General features: G+C 43.7%; 1 protein-coding gene across 1 annotated transcript; it reads right to left on the minus strand.

Moving 5' to 3' along the window:
- Positions 1 to 1,774: 1,774 nt before the first annotated feature.
- Positions 1,775 to 16,825, minus strand: LOC139208839 (matrix-remodeling-associated protein 5-like). The gene is made up of 11 exons (XM_070838595.1): positions 16,638 to 16,825; positions 16,320 to 16,449; positions 14,513 to 14,754; positions 13,770 to 13,921; positions 9,410 to 12,957; positions 8,030 to 8,171; positions 7,094 to 7,229; positions 5,382 to 6,608; positions 5,069 to 5,276; positions 4,242 to 4,463; positions 1,775 to 4,021 (listed from the first exon to the last, which is right to left on the minus strand). Exons 1-11 carry the CDS (start codon positions 16,823 to 16,825, stop codon positions 1,841 to 1,843), a joined length of 8,376 nt encoding a protein of 2,791 aa, XP_070694696.1. The 3' UTR covers positions 1,775 to 1,840.
- Positions 16,826 to 20,009: the final 3,184 nt, after the last annotated feature.

Here is a 20,009-nt window from a genome sequence, read left to right on the forward strand (position 1 = left end):
TCACGGAAAAGTAACCTTTCTGGCTCTTGCACTCCCACTGGGTGTTTTCTTTGCTCACTCAGGCAGTGTACACACTCACACAGGCTCTGCATCTGTACCACAACTCTGACCAAAACAGCTGTTGATGCTTTCTTTCTGGTTTTATTTATAAAATGAAACTGTTAAAAAATATAGCGAGGATAGTGACACATCAAACATATATCATATTTAATCATTTCTCCATTATGACAAAACACTGGCATCTTACAACAGAGTCTTTACAAGACAAATAATTTAAGGACAAAATGAAACATCAAAGCTGAGAGAAAACATGAAAACTATGAACTGGTGGCTTTGTGCGCAAGCTTAGGAGGGGCCTTTGAACCACACACACATTTCTACAAATTTATTGCTTTAATATGAAAATAATCACAAAGATAACTCTTGAAAGAATGGGCTATTGTGTTTGCATGAATGCTTTGTACCATGTCCCATTCTGACTCAGCAAAGCTGTGAGAATGTAAGACACAGTCGATGGTTGTAGAGCGATATTTGTCAAGGTTTGAAACCCACACATAAGCTGGTATTTGTTTGGATGGGTCACAGTGCTGAAGCCCTCTACCATCATTTATTAGGGATATAAAACAACATGTAGAATGCATATAAGGCTGACAATTTAAGTTACTGTTTGCTGCATACGCACTACAACAACAAAATCCAACCTTTTTGTAACATGTAGTTCATAAATAAAAAACGCAATAGTTTCAATAGTTAATAAGATAAATATCAAGATGGAATTTTTGTCCCAATTTGAATATTTGAAATATTATATATATATAATATATATATAATATATTTGAAAAATACACCAAGATGAAAGAGGATCATATCACATGACGCCACACTGAATACAAATGTGCCTGTAGACGGTTGTGGAGGTCGTTGTGTGATGCTGTGTTGTGTCTAAAACATTTAGTCAGTCAGCAAAATACTGTATGTTATACTGAACTTCAGTGTTAGTGGATGAATGCATAAAGTAATAAAATAAAGCATACAAGCCAAGTATGGCATGCTTATCTGTCAGCATCACCATGTTTTATTTTTTTCTTAGTGTAGCAAATATAATTGTTTTATGTGTGCAAAGATAGAAGAATGATCAAATGATCCTTCCTTCAAGGTGAAAACCACAAAACCTGCGGGGTTTCTTTGTGTTTATAGTGAGATTTTTGCAAATATCTCCCCGACCTAAATTTTAACAAAAGGCAGGGAAACAAAACCAGTGTTGCAAAAACACGCTGCATTTAGCTTCATTTTGTTTCCCCTGGACTTCCTCGGGTGCAGATGTGGGCATTTACACTCGTGCAGCATCTGAAATATGTTGTGCATTTCGTGCGACTTTATTGATCCTCACTTCATAATGGATTTTAGGCCGAGGTGACAAACAGCAAGGCACAACAGGTCAAGGGTGAACCAGTAGCTACACAAAACAACCCTCCTTAAATACAAATCATTTAATTATGAAGAGAAAAATGAGCGACACTGTAACTGCAGAGAATCTCGCCACTCCTGATATAAAAACATTACGGTACTGAAAACTGAAAGTCAAACAATTAAAAATGCATACATGAGACATATACCTGTGTATTAGTAGTGTCTTTTCTGAGATTCAACAGTATCTCCTGCACGGAGCCTTGCAGTTCCTTTGGGCATGTGTGACACATATTGTTGAGAGCAGAGAAGTTCATATTCATCTGTACAGACGAGTGGTGTCTCTGTCTCTGTTTTTCTGCTGCATTATGTTTCTGTTTGTGTGTGTGTGTGTGTGTGTGTGTGTGTGTGTGTGTGTGTTTGCTCCAGCCCATTATATAACATGCAGGTAAGTCGCCTTGGTGTCCACTCCTATTACATTTTTGGCGGTGCACCTGTAGAATCCTGTATCCCTACTTGTCGGGTGCTGTATCACCAAGGAACCTTGAGGACTAAGGTAGCGGTTGCCATAGATACGAGCCTGACCCATCACCCTCAGTTGTGTCAGGTCTGGTGTTTCCCAGGTAACCGTTGCCCGGGGTGTTGCTATGGTCAGGCACGGCAGCTCCACAGCAACCCCTGGGCGTGTGTAGGTCACCGGGGAAGGGCCTGTTGTGATGCGTGGGGGGTAGGCGATGACGATGACAGGAACTGTGAGGACTGAAACTGAAGAGGAGTTGTAACTGGTGGATTTGCAGGTGTAGGTGCCACGGTCAAACACAGAGGCCTGTTGCACTATAAGTGTTCCATCCTCTTGGACTAAATATTGGCCTGAGTCACCACTCTCACCCCGGGACAGCACCTTGCCACTGGGCATGGTCCATGAGAGAGAGCCCTGGGTGTACCCATGGTTTTGAGAAGCAGGGCAAGGCAGGCGAAGGCTCGCTCCGTTAATGATGCTCACCAAAGGAACTGTTCTAGCGTTCACTGCTGGCTCTGAGACAGGGCCAGTTGAGCTGGGTGGAGGCCCAACTGGACGAGGTGCAGCAGGCAAAGATTGGCTTCTGTGTAGAGGCTTTTGAGTAACTGGGATTCTTGGACGAAGCGTTTCAGGCAACACCAGCTTTGAATTTGATGGCTGAGCTGAATCCGATGAGGCTCCTGAGCGAGGCGTCTCAGTTAAACCAACACTTTCCTGCGCTGGTCTTTCCACCGCCGGTCCCTTGTGTGGGGATCTGGCCTCCTCCTGTGGCTCAGAGACCTCCAGCTTCACCTGTATCCTCGTCTCTCCTCTCTCACCTCTAACCACACACACCAAGGTCCCGCCATCACTCGCCCGCACGCCTCGTAGCTCCAAGGAGCCGTTTCGGTGCACAGTGAGTCGGCTGCCGTAGTAAGGAGCTGGCAAGACACCATTACCAGGCAGAAGCCAAGCCAGGCGAGGGGGAGGGGAGCCTTGGGACGGACATGGCAAAAGAACAGTTTGGCCTTTCACCACTTGCTGCCTCACTGTCGTTACCACACCCACAGCTGTGTTAGTGGAGTTTTTAGTGCCTGTGTTACTGGCAGCTATACCAGAACTGCTTGAACCACCACTATTCCTGCTGTTATCATTGGTCACTCCTATATCCCTACTATTACTGAACCCATTTCCTCTGAGTGTGCTGGTAACAGCTCCATTATTAGACACACTACTGCTAAAAGCTCCACCATTTCGAGAAATACCACTTAGCCTGCCATTGTCTCTTCCTGCAATGACTTCATTATTATTAGTCACAGGATTTCTTCCTACACTATATCCTCTAACTGTGCTGTGACTGTTACCCACACTACTGCTACTCACGATGCTTGGTCCATTTCTATTTATTCCACTGCTTTCTGCTTTAATGTCTACATTCCTATCCATGCTCACACCAACACTGCTACTAAGTTGTGTTTTAATTCCACTGACAGGCCTGTTAAATCCATTTTGACTATCACTTCTATCTGCAGGATTAAAGGCACTGGTTCCCATGCTAACGCCAATGTTTGGTACAATGTTTCTGATCATGCCATTGTTACCACTGTAGCCATTACTGCTGCTACCGTTATTGCTACCGTGCTTGCTTGTGATTCCACTGGTTAATCCATACTTGATTATCCCTGCATTATTAATGCTGTCCCCTGATTTACTGCTGTGATCACTGCCAGGCCCATTGTTGGGACTCCAACCTCTTCCCCCCACACGGCCACTCAGTCCAAGACTAGGAGCCTCTACCTCAAGCCCCACCACCTTACTCCTCTCCCCAGCTGAGTTGCTTGCCCGGCATGTATAATTTCCTGTGTCAATCTTTTGAGCCAGACGCACCTCCAGAGATCCATCTGAAACCACCACAACTCGCTCAAGGTAATATCCAGATCCCAAACTTCGTGGGATGACACGGTGTGTCGGGGAAAACCATGTCACTGTCGGGACGGGTTCTCCTGTGGCCTTACAGCGAATAGTGGCAGTTGCCCCCTGACGTACTTTGACGACGTGGTAACTTCTGTCATCAGTGAAGGATGGTGGAGATGTCATCATGACTTTTACTTTGACCTTAAAGGATTGAATTTTAATGAAGGGATTAATAAACAACTTTTACATTTATTTTATGTGCAATAACTGAGTAAAATTAGGCATGAAATTATCATTATTAAATTATACAATTATTGAGTATGATAAAAAAAAAATTCGATTGAAAGTATACATGAAAATCTAAATCAATAAAATGAATGAATATTCCCATGTCTTCTCCTTGAGAAAATGTTTTTCTTACCTTCATTGTGTCTTGACCTCCTTGATTCTCAGCATAACACGTATACTCTCCCTCTTCTCCCATACCCACTGCTGGAACCAGTAACGTCCCATTGTCAAACACTGTTAGCCTCCGTGCCCGCCCTCCTCTGCCTTCCCCCTGCAACACGCTGTTCACCATGGTTCCATCTGGTAGGCTCCAGTGGACGGCCGGGTCAGGCAGTCCTGATGCCTGACAGTCCACCTGCAGGGAACAGGAACATTGACGAGTGATACAAATGGTGCTGTCTATTTATCTTAAAGCCCTAAAAAAATACAAGTCAAGAAAACACTGCCAAGCAATTGCAATTTTAGATGCATTAAAAAAATACAATTTAAAGCTAATAAATGTTTAAATGAAACTAAAAATGAAGGACAACAAAGTTCCACAATAATCTGGTGTCCTCTTCCTTTCATTTCACCCTCCTTGACATTATTTTTCATTGAGCTGTTAAATATTCATGTGTGAGATGTGCTATCCCCTGAAGGCTGCTGTTGATGAGTCATAAGCTGACCTGACAGCTCTTTTCTTTTTGAATCAAAAAATATGAGGCCCTTTTTTGATAAAAAAATAAACAACCAAAGACACAGCTTGAAGCTGTAGAATTTTTTGGTGCCGGACCCAGCTATAGAAAACAGCTAACACATATCATTACCTCAACAAAATAAGGCCCCAAAAACTAAACAGTGGAGGTTTGGGAGATGTTTTAGGCAAGGTTCATGGAAAAATGCCAGCACATCAGATGTAGGGATTGAGTGAAAAGACTGCTATTATAATTATCATACTGCATTTGCAGAATAATTGCTCACCTTCAGTGGTTTGCCAAACAACACCATCTGATTGAGTGGCTGCTTGGGCTCGATCTTGGCAGGCTGTGTAGCCACAGTGACCCGCAGGAGGCGATAATCATCTGAGACCTTGTTGCGTGTGATACAGAGGTAGTCTCCACCATCCTTCTCAGTTGCTGTCTGGACTGACAGGGTGCCATTAGGATGCACCTTCAGGCGTCGGTCAAAACTGAGAATTCAGCAGAATTAGCAGAAAAACAGAATTACCAAAGTATAGAAAGATACAACGAGCAAAGTTTTTTCCTTTCGTCATATAAACCCAGATCCCCTGTACCTGAAATGCATGTCCACCAGTTTCCTGTTGGGCGTCCTCCAAATGATAATGGGGGATGGGTTGCCAGTTACAGAGCAGTGGAGCTGCAAACCTCCCCCAAAGTGGACAGTAGTAATTGAAGGTGATGTAGAGACGATACGAGCTTTAGTGAAGGGGTAGACGGGCGAGGGAGGCAGAACATTTGAGGCTGTGCTTTTGTTGGAGGGGAAAGAAGAGGTAAATCTTGTGTTGTTTACAATGCCGGGGGCAACTTTGGTGTTATTTGTAGGCACTGTGGAGGGTGGGGAGAGAGAGAAGGGTTTTGTTTTGTTGTTGGTGATCAAGTCTCTGGGGGAGGCAGTGACTGTTTTATTGATTTTAAGGGGTGAGTTAGTGGAATTCGGTTGATAAGGGTAAGAGGATGAGCGAGAGGAGTTGGGGGTGAGTTGCAAGATCTTGGATCTATCAAAGGGCGATGGAGGGGAGAGTCTATGGGAGTTCAATGACTTTGATGGGTGGCCAGAGATGGATAAATTTATGTCTTTGTGGATTGAAGATGAAGTAGATGGTTTTTCAGTAGCAGCTGCTTTTGCCCCTTCAGTTCTTGCTCCTCCCTGTCTCCTTTCTCCCCCTGCTCCCCCTTCAATTTCTACCCTCACTGTTCTCTTATGGGCTCCAACAGCATTACTTGCTGTGCACTCGTAATTCCCTGTGTCCTTAGGCCCAACTCTTCGAATGTGCAGTGTCCCATTGGGCAAGACAAAAAGGTTGCCATGGAGAAACTGGGATGGACGGACTAGAGTACCATCTGGGATTCGCCAGCGCAGAGTTGGTGGTGGGGCACCTCGGGCAGAGCAGTGAGCATAAACAGGCCTCCCTGGAGATAAGAGCAGGTGTTCCTCTCTGGGTTGCTGAATCACCGGGGGCAGCGAGGACACGTGTACACGCACAGAAGCACTGGCAGCACCTGCTGAGTTTGAGGCCACACAGCGATACACTCCTTTGTCACTAGGTAAAGTTACTGGGATGTGGAGGGTTCCATTTGTGTCTATAGTGATGCGACTGGTAGAGGGAGCCGTGGAAGTCAGGACCGAACGATCAGGCAGAACCCAAGAGAGCAGAGGGGTGGGAACGCCATCCGCCTGGCACTCCAAGTGCAGCTCTCCACCCTGATGAATGGTAGCTTCTCTGTAGCTGGCCAGCTGCATCCGAGGAGGGCGGGTCCACACTTCCAGGGTGGTTAGCAATCTATCATGGAAGAGTAAAGCAGACACATACTCAATATAGAAACACATAAACCAATTCTAGGCATTTCAAATATTTAAAATGAAAACAAACTACAAAGGTCATATGACACATTTAGAAAACACCCAAAGGCACACAAACACAATTCAAACAGGAATCTTGATGGAAACATTGATTTGAAAACATATTCAAGTTACACACACACACACACACACACACACACACACACACACACATATTGGATCACACATGCCACACACATCCTTTATAAAAAGATTTCAAATAGAGAGAAATGAATATGACTTAATGGCTTAAGCATCAAGTTGCGTTTACAACTGAAAATACCAGCAAAGCATATATACTACTGTAATTGAAAAGCAGTTTGCCTTTGGCCTATGTAATTCATACTGAAAATATTATGTCCCATGCTCCTCATCAGTGAATGGTAAACAGTGCATAATATTCACAAATGTTATCTGTAGTCTCACCTGTCACGACCCAGAAAGCTGTGTGCACTGCAGATGTATGTGCCCCTGTCCTGCAGCTGAACATTCTGGATAACAAGGGTACCATTTGGCAAAACCTCAAAACGCTGAGCCCTGGAGTGGATCGACATCACTGCTCCTGAGAGAGAGAGAAAGGAACAGTCAGGCAAACAGAAAGACAGGCAGTCGACAGTCAGACATAGAGCAAGAGAGAGCAGCAGCGAAGAGAAAGAGTGGGCAAAACAGAGACAAATTGGGAAAGAAAGTTAGAGAGTGAGTAAGAGACAGAGGAAAAGAGGATCAGGGACATGCTGAGCGGCACAGCATGAAATAAAGTCAGTGATGCATTGCACAAAATGTTCCATTACTTTCTTGCAATGTGCCTTTCTCCACATGGCAAGTGAGAGAAAAGCCCATTGTGTGCATGCCAGTGCGTAATGTAGGGTGTTAATGAGTTATTTCATCAGTGTAAAATGTGTTCATGTTCACTCAGTTACAGTACATGCTAAAGAAATTAATTTCCTTTCAAATATGTGACTTCAGAATGTAAATACAAACCTTTATTTGTACTGTAGTCGGTAGTCTGCAGTTCTTAACCATATAAATCACTGGTACATTCACACATATAATTGACTTCTGGATGAAAAATCAGCATTTCTATATTTGCCAGCATAATTAGATATACAGGCCTGGAGCTTATTTCAGAGAGCAAGTTTACTGAGTAATCTGGAAAACTTTGCTGAGTTTTCAAATCAGTCCATGAACGATATCTGATGGGCGTCTAAGTGGATATTTAACATAAACTTCAATAAACGGCAGATTTCTCAATAAGACGAGGAAAATGGAATGGTGATTTATACATTCATGCATTTATTTCTGTGAATATGTGTTTATGTGTGTATTAAATAAATGTGTATATATTCGCTGCACTGCTTGTACCTGTGGCGACCTTGGTCCATGTGATGGACGGTTTCGGCTCTCCTTGAGCTTCACAAGCCAGTGTAACAGTACTCTCTGCTGGGAATGACACTGTCCTGATATGTGGGTCTGCAATCCTTGGTCTGGATCTCAGAACTGGGGTCTAAGAAAAAAATTGAGAAAAAAGATTAAAGTGGCAAATAAAGTCATGGATATGAATGACTAGAGGGGATCTGAGAGTGCGGCTCCACTAATGAAAGTTCTTCAACTTGCAAAGCTGCACCATTATGTTGGACTTGGAGTTTTAATTTTTCAACTAAATAACATGTGAGTAGAGGACTTGCAAGTGAACAACATCTTCAGCGCAGCGTTGCCGCAATGGATAAAAAAATAAAAATTGTGCAATAGCAAAAAAACAAACCTACATTATCACTACAATGTAATCAAGATGTTATTTCTATATAACAATTTTCAAAGAAAAAAAGACCTAATGATTTAAAGCTTAGTTGTGGAGGTAAGGATAATGACCATTATACATCAGTACCAAAATCTTTATTCAAAAAAAGCTAGAGAGACTAAGAGGTAATGACATTAATATGTAAACTCATCCAGAAATCTTTTTCTCAAAATGCTGTAATTGCTTTTATATTGTGTAATAAATAGTGAAGATTTTTAGGCATTGTTGTGAAATACCACAAATTCAATGTAAGATTATTGTGATCCCAGATTTAGAGTCACTGGTGGCGGACCCAGTGGTTTGGTCTGCAGAGGATTTCCAACAGAAATCTGGAAATTGATTATTTTAAATCCCTTGGGATTAGGCTCTCAAAACACATAATGTAGTTGATTATGGAACATGTGTTTTCCATCTCTTCTTTAGATTTAACTGAGACTCTGACAGTGCCCCGGAAAATCCATGAAATTGAAGAATTGTTATAAACATCCCTTAGGTTTAAAAGCAGGTCATCTGGATACAGATTTAACTATTTTCAGATATATTGTGCATTTTTCTTAATCTTTTGCCCAAGGGCTTGCACAGTTGGGTGTAGTGTGTGTGCCTGTCTTTCTCTCTATGTGTGCATTCTTATTTTCTGGGCCAGCACTCACATAGAAAAGAAATGTTAATTTGAGTTCCACTAAGCTGACTACTAAGAAAAATAGCTCTATGTGTAGGAACTGCATTCAAGAGTACACTCAAAGAAAAAACTAATTGAATCAATGACTGAAAGCCAGGATCAAAAATATAGGGAAATAATTAAATTAATGTAACAAATAACCAGCTGTGTTCCTAGCTTGGCTTTTAGTCTTGTTGCAATGTATGTGCTTACCTTAAGACCCGTTTTCGGGTAAAAGCACCCACAAAATAGCATTTTTGTGTTATTTTAATGGATTTGAACTCACCCCAGGGGCGGCAGGAAGCGATGGGGAGGGGAGCCGGTGTGGCCTGCTACTGTGTGAATCAGGAACTGAATTAACTCCCGGGTTCTTCCAGTCAGTCGAGGGTCGACTCTGGCTTGGAGCCCGAGAAACAGGCCTCCCTCTGGGGTCACCTTGGCCAACGCTGAGCCCCTCTCTGGATGATGCTGTGGTACTTGTTAATGTCATTGTTGTGGTAGTAGTAGAGGGTTTATTCGGTGTAGCTGCCTTTGTAGACGTTGGAGAAGTTTGGGCTGAAATGGTTGTGGTAGTGCTGAGGTTAGGAGTGGGAATGGCTTTGAATGAGATTGTAGTACTAGTAGTAGTAGTAGTAGAAAAAGTAGCAGTTGAAGGGCTAATAGTCGTGGTTGTGGGAGTAGTAGATGTAAGAACAGGACTTGTGGCAGCAGTAGAGGTAAGAGAGGTTGTCGTACTTTTGGTAGTGGTGGACGGTGGAATAATAGTGGTAGCTGTAGTAGACGTGATGGGACTTGTAGTCATTGGAGTAATTGTAGTTGTTGATGGAAGTGTGTCCTTGCTAGCTGCAGTAGTAGATGTACTTGTACTGCTTCCAGCAGAAGTAGTAGAACAAGTGCTCGTGAGAGCATTTGTGGGAGTTGTAGTGATTTTTGCAGTAGCAGCGGAAGTTGTGGCTGCATTGGGGACTGTGGAAAAAGAAATGGAGGAGGGAGTGGGCAAGAGGGAAGTGAAGGAGTGGGACACATATGGTACACCCAACAAATTTCTCTCCAGCTCTTCACTGTGTTTGCTTGAGGCTCTATCAACATGTTTGCCTAAGGCTGTGTGTGTTTTTGTGTGCATCTGTATGCCATGTGTATGCATTGTGGTGTATGAGTCTGTGATTGTAGTGTCAGAATGAGAGAGTGCTGGTGTCTGTGTTTTGAAGAGAGTTGATTCTGCAGTGTCTGGGACGTTGGCTGAGTGAGTCATCATGTCTATATGTGTTTTTGTGTGAGAGGGGGATAATGAGAGGACAGAAGATGGAGAGGGAGTCGATGAGGGGGAGGCAGATTCTGAAGTGGAGATACTAAGAGTGTTAGAAACAGGGGGAGACAGAGGATTGAGTGCCACACTTTTCGGAGCAGTCCTAATATGGTCACTCTGTGTCAACAAAATAGCTGGTGATGTGGTTGTTGACAACAGCAGCAACGTATTAATCCGATCTGCAGTAGTGTCGGGTGTCGCAGTTTGTGACCATGGGTTCGTAGGGTCAGGGAGAGTCTGGGATGGGGTCAAAGGTCGCACCCTGGGCCTGTTGATGATTCGTCTTCGCTGTCCGATCCTCCTGCGAGAGTTCCAAGGGCTTTGAGGCCGGGCGTTTGGAACCAAATTAGGGAAGAGTCCCTGCCGAGGTTTCTGAGGCCTGAAACCAGATGGATTGGGGTTTATGTCTTTCTCATCTGCTTCACCAGGTTCTGAGACAATTTCATTTGTTCCTGAGATTGGTCTAGATGTGACTGGTTCTTTTTGTGTCTCCAGGTTTGTGACTGTTTCTGTCTGAGGACCTGCTTTCTCTATCTGTAAGTGTGTCTCTGTCTCATTCTCTATATCTGTCGGTGTTTCTGTTGACTTCCACATCCCTTTCTTCATCTCTGTGTCTGTTTCAGAGTCTGTTTTTGTCTCCATGTGTGTTTGCATTTCTGTGAGAACGGGGTGAATGGGCTGCAGGCCTTCCTCTCGTAGATCAGCATCATCAACAGATGACCCTTCAGTTTCTGCTTCCACTCCTGTTCCCTCAGCTCTACCTCTCTCTGCATTACCACCTCCCTCAAGTCTTCCTGAGTCTCCACCTTTGCCTCCTCCCACTGGTTCAGTTGTGGGCTCTCCTGCTGCGATGGCCTGGCTGTTATTTCCATGAGCAGTCTTCTGTCGTATCTTTGCTAAGAGGTCTGCCCATTGCTGAGGGTCTATCCTTTGTTTGTTTGTGGTAACTCTACGTCTGTTCTCAAAGCGGTTTCTTCTCTGGTCAGTGGAGGATATAAGCCCTCCTCCTCCTCTATTCAGCGGGCCTTCTCTCACAGGCCCACGTCTTCTAGGTTTTCCGATTGGAAACCGTCTGTTTGGGGAAAGTTGAGGAGGTCTTGGGCGCTGCCTATTGCCAGCAGCAGTTCTTTCCTCTTCTCCTTCATCCCCCGATCCTTCCTCCAGCTGACGAAGTAATGGAGCTCGTATCTTGGTAGACCGGCCAGCCGCTGACTGTGGTCCCCTGGGAAATGAAGTCCTAAGTGGAGGGGGATGTCGTGAGTTTAATTTTAGCTGCGTGGAAAGAGAGTCACTACCATACTGATTGACCGTAATGCAGCGGTAATGACCAGCATCCCTGTCAGAAGGGTTAGGAAGAGAGAGACTCCCATTTGACTGTATGGTGATCCCACCTGACACAGCTAATCCCCGCCGTACTATGTTTCCATCTGGTAACACCCAACTCATGTGAGGTGTCGGTGAACCAGATGCTTTGCAGGACAGACTGACAGCCTCTCCCACCATTATGGTGACAGGAGGTCCCACTTGCTCTCCGGAAGGTGGAACAGATGACTCCTCCACTGCCAGGCGCAGGGGGAGAACATCTACATCTCTGCCTGCCCGGGCTATGCAGTAGTAGATCCCAGCATCTGAGACCTGCACTTTGCGTAGAGATACACCAGAGTTTGAAGCCTGGAGCCTACCATCTAGGCTACTGGAAGGGGAGGTGAGCCTGGATCCATCTGGGAGAATCCAATGTACTTTGGGGTTGCCAGAACTTAGAACAGGGCATGACAGCTCAATCTTACTGCCTGCTACTGCTGCCAGTGCTGTAGTGGTATGATTAGCTGAAATCAGCACCCATGGGTGAGAAGCAGGGGAAGATATTGAGGGATGAGAACTAGGGTCAGGATGAGCAGAAACTCTTGTTGAGTATATTAGTTGAACTTTGTGTCCATTTGACTGGGCTCTGTTTAGCTGAATGCTAATGGCTGCCTGTAGCAACCATTGTGGTCTGATTTTAACAGAAGCTTTGACTCCAGTGTGATAATAACCGTCTGTCTCTGCTGCCTGTCTGTAACGGTAGGCCAATGCCGGGGCTTTACTCAGCATGATCTCCCTCTCAAGACGAACCGCAGTCTCACTATAGTAAGCCAGGATTCTCCAAAGTTTCTCATAGCTCTCTCTGTCCACAGCACAGTCCAGTGAGAGCGACAGAGCAAGGGGGAGAGGAGAAGAGGAGGAAAGGGAGAGATCTGGAGGAGGAGCAATATCCTGGGACTCAGAGGAGTGACTGATGTTGCAGCTCAGATCAACGCTGTTCCCCTGTTGGTCAGACAGACCCAGAGAGGCAGTGCCTAAAGGGTCTCTGAAGGATTCGCTTGATTGGATTTCACTGAGTTCTGTCTCCAAAGGTGTGTCTCTTCCTGGGGAGGGGATGACAGGTGAGGTGCAAAATAGGTCACGCTGCTCAAGCAAGCCTTGTCCGTGAAGAGAATTGGGCGAGCCACAGACTGGACAGTGAGGGCCACTGGGACATTTCATTAAGCCTAATTGAAAGAGAGAGACAGAGAAAATTATGTCATAAACAACAGCCTTAGCATCTCTGGCATATTAACACCATAGCAACTACACAAACATATTAGTGCAAATTTCAGCTATCTGCACATATTAGTGGTATCATATATTAGTCATGCCAGCTCATCTTAGGCCTTCATTACCCTTTATATCTCTTACTAATTACGTATGGTGACTTCATCTACTCATAAATCAGAAATATGCATCACTTCATTATTACACAGCAATCATAGCCTGTATTTCAGCTGCCTGCACACATCAGTGCTGTCATCATGGATTAGTCATGGCAGGTTAAGTCTGGCATATCAATGAGACAGATTTCACGCCCGAGCCTTCTTTCACATCTCAATAACAGCCACAAGACAGACTAGAAGAGATACAGTAAATGCAGTGAAACAGAGAAGAGTGTGTGATGAAAAGCAGGTGAAGGTGTCAGAGGTATCACAATAACAAAACCAGATGTATTAGAAAGTATCTCTTTTTTGTCTCATCTGGCTGGATTTGGCATATTATGTTACAGTTCTTAGTCTGCTTATAGACAGGAGTTATCATCAAATGAGTCTTCTGTTTCACAATTCATCCCCGATGTTCCTTCACACCTTATCTCCTTATCCGTTTCTTCTCACTCAAGCAACCTCAATGTTGAATTATCCACAGCAGTTTTCCATCTCTGACTGAATTAAACTGGCTTAAAGGCACAACAAATGACCAACATAAAGTGCATGTGAACGTGGAGGACAAAACAATAAGTGAAAACAAATAGTATTTCAGACGTGCCAGTCACCTGGGTGAGCCAGACTCCAACTGAGAAACCAGGTCATCCTACAGTCACAACTCCACAGATTAGCCTGCAGCACAAGAGTCTCCAGCAGCGGGGCTGTCTCTAAGGTCTCTCTGGGCAGAGTGGTTAGACTGTTGTTGGACAGGTCTACATGTCTACAGGAAGGGGAGATTGAGATGAAGAGGGGGAGGGAGGATCCCGAGGTTGAATCAAAGTCATAGAGGAATGGGTGAAAGAGTGGGAGTGGGCAGTGAGAGGTGAGGGGTAAGAAAATCATCCATCATGTTTGTCATTGCAATCATAACCTAACCAGACTCAAGTTATACAAAGACAAAGGGTGAAGAGATAGCTTTAATTTTTAGTGTCTAAATCTTGGTAACCAGCAATGAAAGTGTTACTGATTATTACTTATAATTCATTTAGTTAATTGTCACTCAGGTATAACATTATTAACAGATCTAATTTCATATCCGTATTTGAGTTCCTTGGGCATAAATCAATTCAGTTCAAATGCGTTTTTCATTATTTTGATTGCACAGGTCAGTTTATTTTAAAAGGAGGTAATGTGCGCACTTTTTTGGTGAATAAATTAATGAACTACTACAAATTAAGTTGACAGTGTCTGGATTTGTGTCCAATATAGAAGAGAAAGCAACTTCTGCTCACTGTGAAAACTTAACTTTCAATATGTTCTGACTTTCCCAAAAAATGTTTAGCGCATCATGTGCTAAAGCGTCAAAGCTCACCTGAGTGTAGAGAAGTAATATGTATTCAGGAGGGACAGTGTGCACAGAGTGTGAGGGTGCAGCTGATGGAGCCTGTTCCCTTGCAAACGCAGCAGCCTGAGGCTGGGCAGCTGAAGCAGGGCCCGGGGGTGGATGTGCTGGAGATGGTTGTGATCCAAGTACAGACGCAGGAGTGAGGTCAGGCCAGAGAAGGTCAGAGATGAAGAGATCTCTCTCAGCTTGTTATAGCTCAGCTTTAGTATCTGTGGGGGTGGAGGAAATGAAGTGACTGGAAGAGATGAAGTATTTGAAGAGCTATCAAATAATAGAAATCAAGGCTGCTGAAGAAACCAAGTGCTGTGATCGTAAATCTGTCACTGGACACCACATGCTTGTAAATTGAATTTATGACAAATGATGTCAAGGGAATTGGAATGAGGATAAAAAGTTGGATGAAAAACTCTTTGTAAGCAAAAATGACTGGATGCACTCTGTGTAAATTTTGAAAATATGTGGAAATCCTGCCAGCAGCAGACCATCTCACATGTAAGAAATGAGAAAATAGCCTACAGGACATAACCAGACAATATATTCATGCTGCCACTTTGTCAGGTCAAAGCAGGGAAAACTAAAAGGATATTCTACCACTGGGGGTCTTCAGCTTCTCAAATATGAAATTTAGCCCTTTATCCTCTGACTCTTGGGGATCTATTGCTATTCTAGTCATGTGAGGAGAACTCACCAAATTTTAAGCATGAAAACCAGGTTGTGGAATTGTGGAATTTCTGTGTGGCTTATGATGAATCTGCTCTCCAGAGAGGCTACTTAGCTGGAAGAGCTCCAGCTGCTGACAGATCTGGCACGTGAAGTTGTCAGTACATGGAAATATGGATCCTATTATCACACAATGGCAAATATATCAGCATCTGCCTGAGAGATGAAGGGAACAATTGCTTGTTGAGTAATATCACTTCCCCACAGACTGCTAACTCTGCCCTTAGGTTGCTGCTAAAATGTCCAGTGTGTTTTCTGTCACTGAGCAGTGAAAAGAATGATGGCACATAAATTATGCATTAGTTATGCAGAAATTAGAAGAATGTGCTCTACGATGTGAACAGAATCCTAGTTATATTAATTTGCATACCGGTTTCACAGATCAAATGTAAAACTGGTATGACTGCAAAATTTAGGAATATTTATCAGTGTAACTTCCTCTCTAAATTGTAACAAGCCCTTTTGATAAATGTCATACATCTTGATAGTTCCTGCATTATTCATGTTTTCAGAAACTCTTATAGTGAAGGAGCTGCAAACTTCAAGTACTACACCTGTAGAAAGTTTAAGAGCTAAGCTTTCTGCAAAAAAGCACATTTGAAATGGTGCAGGAGCCCCTGTATCCTCCCTGCCTGAGGCTGGAGAGGATTATAGAAAAATTTGGGGAGATATCCAGGTTTGATTTTCAGAAAAACCATCATCTCCAAAGAGTCAAAGTTAAATATGTGGCGAAACGCTGGTTCATTGTCCCCATTAACAGCCATTTATCATTCCAGCATTGATAGTTTGCGTTAGCAAAGGGCAGTTCAGGACACTTTCACTGTTGCCTGTCATTTGCTGCCTGAGAAACAGATCTGCTGTAGTTCTACACAGAAAAAAAACGTACAATAAGCAGGATCATCTCCTCTGCCTCAAAATGTTTTCTATGCATCATTTTGTTACCCGTCTTCTACAAGAATCATCTACTAGTTCGGGTTTAATTTGCATTCCCTCTGTTCTCTATTTCTATACTCTAATATTGGTGGTTTCAGTGCTTGTTGCTGTTGCTGTTTACCTGTAGTGATTTCATATCTCTGAACACTGCATCTGGAAGATGGTGGAGGTCATTGCTGTGGAGCATCAGAAGCTCCGCCCTCTTTAGCCCAGCCAGTGAACTGTCATGGATCCTGCTGATGCTGTTGAAACTATGGCAGCACAGAAACAGAAACATCATCAACCTCAGACACCAATAAGTCGAAAAAACTGTAATTTTAATTAACTCTAACTTCACACCTGATTCCAAACTCTGTGGGTGTGTTTACAAGGTCAAATATAGTTCTTAAGCTCAGAATGTTAACTGTGTATGTGTATGTGATTATATGCATTCCCTTACCCTAAGTTTATGCGCCGTGTGTGTGCAGGCAGGCCTGGAGGTATGTTGAGCAGGGAACGAAAGGTACAGTGGACTTCGCTGGCCTGGTAGCAGTTACAGCTCCTGGGACAGGCCTGGCCCGTGAGCACCGTGAGTGTCAGCACAAGGAGAGTGAGCAGTGCCACCGGCACACACACACTCTGACACATCTTCACTCCACGGAAGGAGAAGCTGCACTGTGATTATCACTGCCAAAGACAAAAGGGAATTAAGACTGATGGAGAGCAGCAAAGTCTGTCACAGTGACCTGTACCAACATCTCTTTCTCTCCTTCTCTCTCTCTCTCTCTCTCACACACACACACACACACACACACACACACACACACATTTACACCCCAAAATCATAAATTTCACTTCAGGGGATTTGCAATCTGTACAGCTCATGACGCTCTTTATCCTTAGACCCCCACTAAAGCTATAATAGCACATTGCACCTGCTTCATACAGAACACACCTTTGGGCTATCTACACATGGTTATGCGCGTGCCAAGTAGGTTAATTGAATCATACATCAAAGCTCATGTCAAAAAGCGCAGCGGGATTCTCTAATTAAGGAGAGAAGTTAAATTAAACCCAACTGCAACTCTCTCTCTCCCTCTCCCTCTCTCTCTCACACACACACACACACACACACACACACACACACACACACACACACACACAGAGGCGCACAAACGCACTTAAATCATTCAAATTCATCAAACCAACTGCGGAGCTATTGCTGCGAGACGCTTTTCAACTTGAAGCTGAAATTGAAGTAAATTACAGACTGTGGCAAGACGCTTCCGAGATGAATAGATTACTGTATTGCACGGTCACGGTTAATAAGAACATACCTTGAAATCCTTTTGTCCGGAGGAATAAATTATTTCACGGAATTATTCATTCTGCACCTCAAATGCTGATTTTAATCCAAACTGCACGGTTCGGAAATTTTGATATGCAATTAACCAGTTAATGCACCCATAAACTCCGAGAGGAAGGTCCCCAGAAAAGTTGTCAGGTTAGATGTGACTGAAGAGAGTGAGAGGAAAACGTGAACAGCAGCAACACTTTTGTCAACTCCGCCAAACCAAAAAACAGCAGAATGCCTTCAGTAACATCCAACAGGTCCTCTGGTGCGTCTCCTGGAAAAGAAAAGTAGCGCTGGAAGCGGCAGGCGGGCTGTTTGGAAACGCGTCTGGCGCTGCGTGAATGTGTGTGTGTGTGTGTTAGTGCGGATGACAGTGGATGTGTGTGAGTGTGTGTTTGAGTTTAGGAAAGGGGACTGGACCGGAGTGAACTTTGAGTGACGCTCAAGGAAGAGGGGTTTGTCCAAGGAGGGGCTTTCTGGAAACACAGAGGTAACAAGTTTCTGCGCTTCAGGCTGCTCTTCTGAAATCACGGTGCATGTAGGCCACAGCAGTGGACACCCTCCTCACGATGGTACACATCTGGCTTTTATAACACCTCTCCGCTCACACTGCCTCCACCTATTTTGTGAATGAGGTCGTAGAAGAGTCTTTGGCTAGATTCACCTCATCAGAGCACTTCATCTGACATTTCACTATTCAGATTTTGGTGGAAGCTGCAGCGAGGCCTTGGCAAGGATTTTTAGCAAGAGTTGAGACCATCCCAGCAGACTCCCACCCCACTCCTTTTTCATATTTTGTTTTTCACCAGCCATGAGAGAAAGCAAATGAAACTTTTTGATTTGTTTTAACTGTTCAATTATCTGTTTCCTGTCAACTCTACGTCCAAAAGCTTGTTTCAGTGTCGTTTGCCCACTTTTATCAGATTAAATTATAGTGGAAAATACTAAATTCCATTCCTTGATTTAATTCAAGTGAATATGCCTTGATTAAAACCTACATTTTTGGATTTTTAGTCTAAAAATATCAGATTTAGCCCTATATTGCCCTCATCTGGTTGTTAAAAACCCCAAATTCCCAGAAATAACACAGAGGACATGACTTCTGTGTCATCAGTGATAACCACATGGCCGTGGGTCACAACATTCTTTGGATAAAGCATCAACTGAGAGCGCAAACTGGTTTCAAACTATCTCTCTTCACAGGGTTTGGGCCAAGGACTGATAAGTCTTTGTATAGTTGTACAAAAGTGTGTGTTAGGGGATCCAGCCATCTCCATTCCATGTCCATTTGATCCCATTCAGTTAAACAGACAGTGGTACAATGAAGCTCAGACTGAACAAATACAGGACTTGGGCTTTAGGATTCAGTAGATTCATCCAGTATAGTTCCAGATAGTGCTCCTAAAATACGAATTAGGGCAATTAAACAAGAGACTGTCCTCTCTTTCACAGGCACCCCATAATGATCACACCTCCTTCTGAGAGACTTAAATGAAGGGAGAGCAAAAATAGACTGATGGTCCTCAGCTGTTGTCTCCTGTAAGCACAGTAACCCCCCACCCACCATCCTTCAAGGGTCTGCCTTTGTATTTATGTGTGTGTGTGTGTGTGTGTGTGTGTGTGTGTGTGAGTGTGCGTGTGCGTGTGTGTGAGAGAGAGAGAGGCCAGTGGGTGAGTCAGTGGCCCCTTCTACATAACATTGGATTATTTAGACATAAGTTTTTAACATTCACATTAGGGCTCATAAATACAGGATATTCTCAGTTTAAATCCCTTCATACATGAGCTGCTTTTCTGCTCACCCGGGGGGGGGAAGCAGAAGCAGATGCAAGAATAGGGTCACCACTGACGAGCGCCGTTTGAGAAATCTCACATCAGCTGCCTGAATAATGGATCGTAAAATTAATCTTGAATGACTGTTTACCCCCCCAGCTTGACAGTCGACAAGTGAACATCCGTAAATATCTTTGAAGATGTCATTTGACGCTTTACATTCACCAACAAACTTCTCTTTGATGATTTTCAACACATGACCCGATCTCTACAACCCTATAACCCATGTCTCTGCAGGCAGTGTTGGTCTGTGAGGGCTTAACAGTTCTCAAGCGGCACTGATTCTCTGTAACTGTGATATGGCTGTGAAAGGCATTAGCCCTGATCCCGGCTCACTTCATTACAATACTCATCACTGTATTGGAATGTATTGGACCATAATAAATGAATCACTGTCTGTCTGACCAGAAGGGAGGAACGAATGAAGACATAATGCAGAATATCAGTGACTCTTTGGCTGCATGAATGAACAGTGGAGGGAGAAGGATTCAGATCCTTTACTGAAGCAAAAGTTTGAATACCACACTGTGAAAATGTTCTACTACAAGTAAGGCCCCTACATAGAAAACCTAATTTAAGTTAATGTATGTAAGTAGTATCAGTAAAATGTATTTATGTCTGCTCTCTTTTTGTCTTTGGGGTTTG

This window comes from Pempheris klunzingeri, chromosome 10 (assembly GCF_042242105.1).
Source record: "Pempheris klunzingeri isolate RE-2024b chromosome 10, fPemKlu1.hap1, whole genome shotgun sequence".
NCBI lineage: Eukaryota > Metazoa > Chordata > Actinopteri > Acropomatiformes > Pempheridae > Pempheris > Pempheris klunzingeri.